Here is a 3,483-nt window from a genome sequence, read left to right on the forward strand (position 1 = left end):
TAGTGCGACATGGAAAAAAAACTATTTCCCATATATTTTTATTTATTTAATAATTTAAAAAGCTTTATTATGGTTTTCATTGAAACGATGATAGCTTTTTGGCCTCGGTAACCAAATATGAATGCATGGATGCACGAATTCAGTGGATTCAGCCCTCCTCACACCCAACCGACCGAGGGGCGCTGCCGCATGACGCATATGTACATGCAGGAATGATAGATGTAAGACTAACACTTCAGAAAAGGGTATACAAATAATCCTTTGTATTGGAAATAGTGCTCAGAATACGACTTCTGCTGATTACAAACTGATGCTCGGTATAGCAGTCAGCTTTTACAGTTTCATGGCAGACAGCTTTAGGTGTCTCACAGCAGCCATCTTTATTCATTATGAATCCTTAATGGGATTGGAGATTAAACCATCAGCCCAATCCTTTCGAGAGTACAAACGTGCCCCTCCTTCGAATATGTATGTCACCGTGCCATTAGATTGAACATTGTCAAAAGTCAATTAGCGGGTGGTTTCCTTTGGCGGACATCTGTGTTAATCGAAAAAGTTCTCATCTACTCCCTCGACCTCGACCTCGGAGGGAATCTCCTTTTGGCACATCTCCTTTGGGTGGGCTAACCCTCTCGCACATAGGGGGGCTAGCCCTCTGAAGAAAATCCATTTCCCAACTTTTGTCTAAAGAACAATGAACTAATGTACCATCGGATAAGGAGTTTACTTGTGTGTCTTAGACGGTGCCACTAACCATACAGTGTATAGAAAATATACGATATATACGATAGCCAAAAGTACAAGGATAGAGGGCAGAACGAAGTGACAGCAAATAATAATGAATAACCATTCATATGTATGTAAAATGTGGTACGACCCAATCTAGTCCCCAGAAACCAAGACCTTTACGAGCGCCGCACATTGGGCCATCAGCCGAAAGGAGGTGGCAACGGTCAAAGAATATTATGAGCTCTTTGGATAATATCTGTTGGAAAATTGTAAAGAAATTGTAAAAAGTAAGATCTTTGACGTATGATTATATTTTTGGTATGTTTTATTAGCTCCATGATTTTATTTCAATTCCCAATAAAGAAAAAGCTGATCTGTTGCATAAACAGTGCTAAAGAAGAGCCTATTTCCCAAACCTTATCATTGTTGATGTGTTTTTCGACATTGAATTGACTTTACAAAAATATGTTCCTGAATTTCCCTAAAATTTTGCTTCTATATTGTCTTGGAATATTTGTTTATGAAAGTGTCAAAGTAGGCATACAATCCCTTAGCCTATCATAGGCGGCCGAGCATCCTGCTTCAGGTGAGAAATCATTACAAGTGAGTTTTTGTGAAGGAAATCATAACGTTGTGAGAGAGCAAACGGGAAACAGTATCGAAAAAGTGCTAAGGACTAAGCAAAGCCACTGCTAACAGCGCAAAAATTCAACTGAAGGAAGAGGACTACAGAGGACAACAGTATTTGACAGAATGGCGCCCGCAAAGGCAACCAGATCCAGCCGGGCTACCGGAACCAGTCAGGCCGCTATGAGCGTGGCCATCAAGAAGGAAAAGGTCAAACGCTCTGCCCTGGGCGACAACTGCAATCTTAGCCATGCCAAGATAATGGCGCTGCATCAGGACAAAGAGAACTGCCACGGGGTTTTGGACGAAGGCAAACGCTCGAAGGCAACGATCTATAAGAAGACCGTTTTGGGGGAGATCCCCAATGGCGACATGGTCCAGATTCCATGCAGATCCCAGGCCCAAGCCCAAGCCCAAGGAGTGTCCCTCAAGCCGCTGCGTCGCATTTCCAACAAGACTACGGATAGCCTTTACCCGTCTGCCTTGGAGGACGTCTCCACCTGCGGCGCCTCTTTGCATCCCACCGCCGATGCCTGGGCGCCGGTGGTGCCTCGGCGACGCGTCCCGCGAGGTGTGGTGGACTTTGATCAGAAGAACTGGGACGACCCCTTGCAGGTCTCGCACTACTCCATGGAGATCTTCAACTATCTGAAGACACGCGAGCCGGCGTTCGCCATCGGGGACTACATGCCGCGACAGATCCACCTGACCACGGACATGCGGGCCGTGCTGGTCGACTGGATGGTCGAGTTGCAAGAGAACTTCAGGCTCTACCACGAGACCCTGTACTTGGCTGTGAAGATCGTGGACCTCTACTTGTGCCGCGCAGTCATCAAGAAGGAGCAGCTGCAGCTCCTGGGGATCACAGCCTTCTTCATTGCCAGCAAGTACGACGAGTGCCTGCCCCTCCGGATCTGGGAGTTGCTGTACATTTGCGACGGGGCCTACAGCCGCGACGAGCTGGTCAAGATGGAGCTCGAAACGCTGCGCCTCATCCAGTACGACCTGGGCATTCCCCTGTCCTACAGCTTCCTGCGTCGCTACGCCCGTTGTGCCCAGGTCCAGAGGCGCACTCTGACCCTGGCTCGCTACATCCTGGAGCTGTCGCTGATGGACTACGCCGCAATTGGGTTCAGGGACTCGCAGATGGCATCGGCCGCCCTCTACATGGCCCTGCGCATGCGCGCCGGCGCCTCACACCTGGACCAACAGACCTGGACCCCGACTCTGGTCCACTACACGGGCTTCCAGCTGGCGGAATTCGCCGAGATCGTGCCCGTCCTGAATGCCGGCCTCCATCGCAGGCCGTGTGACACCATCAAGATAATACGCAACAAGTACTCGGACAAGATATTCCACGAGGTGGCCAAGGTGCCTCTGCTCACCAACCAGGAGCTGTTCCAGAACAACCTGGCCCCAAAACATAAAAGCAGAACCCACCTCTGAAGAGGACACACGCAATGTCCCCTGCCCCCTTCCTATCCCGGGCATATTCCCACACAAGTTTATATATTTTTGTGATCTATTTTATGTTACTATTTATTTTTGATTTATTTGTATTATTGTGACTTTTGCATTAGTATTACATAAATATTATATTCAGTTTATTAAGCACGGTATTTGTGTTGAGTTTGGATGGGTGTAACGCCCAGAAGAAAGCGTTTCCGACCCCATAAAGAATATATATTCTTGATTAGCCAAGTCGATACATCTTTGTCTGTCTTTCTGGCTGTCTGTTTTGAAGGTACGAGGAGGTACCATATCTGGCAGACTGCCGAATCTACTATTATAACAAGAATGAGGATACCAATTTTCTGTAGCTACACTTCCCCTGCCACACGCGGACTCTTTCTCTCTCTTTTTCTCACACACTTCCTCGTGCAGTGTGCGCCCCAGAAGAGGAGCGAGAATTTGTGTTGGTGTGAGATTAAGGAAAGAGATAGGTGTGCAAAAATTTAAAGAATATATATGTAGATAAATTGTTCTATAGTTTCTAATGATGAAAATATGATAAACAAAGGTAATTCCTCTATTTCTCTATATGTTTTATCCAGCTCTCATAACAATACGACCAAAATTGAGAGAAATCATGGAGACATCGCTCCGTCCTTGCATTAAACAACAAAA

The 3,483-nt window shown here is 46.6% G+C and overlaps 1 protein-coding gene across 1 annotated transcript; it reads left to right on the forward strand.

Annotated features, from left to right (window-relative positions):
• The first annotated feature begins 1,370 nt into the window (after positions 1-1,370).
• LOC6589722 (G2/mitotic-specific cyclin-B3) lies at positions 1,371-2,880 on the forward strand. The gene has a single exon (XM_002015095.2). The coding sequence runs from the start codon at positions 1,483-1,485 to the stop codon at positions 2,800-2,802; it is 1,320 nt and encodes a 439-aa protein (XP_002015131.1). The 5' UTR covers positions 1,371-1,482; the 3' UTR covers positions 2,803-2,880.
• Positions 2,881-3,483: the final 603 nt, after the last annotated feature.

Source organism: Drosophila persimilis, unplaced genomic scaffold (genome assembly GCF_003286085.1).
Source record: "Drosophila persimilis strain 14011-0111.01,24,50 unplaced genomic scaffold, DperRS2 tig00000191-arrow-pilon, whole genome shotgun sequence".
In the NCBI taxonomy this organism is placed as follows: Eukaryota; Metazoa; Arthropoda; class Insecta; order Diptera; family Drosophilidae; genus Drosophila; species Drosophila persimilis.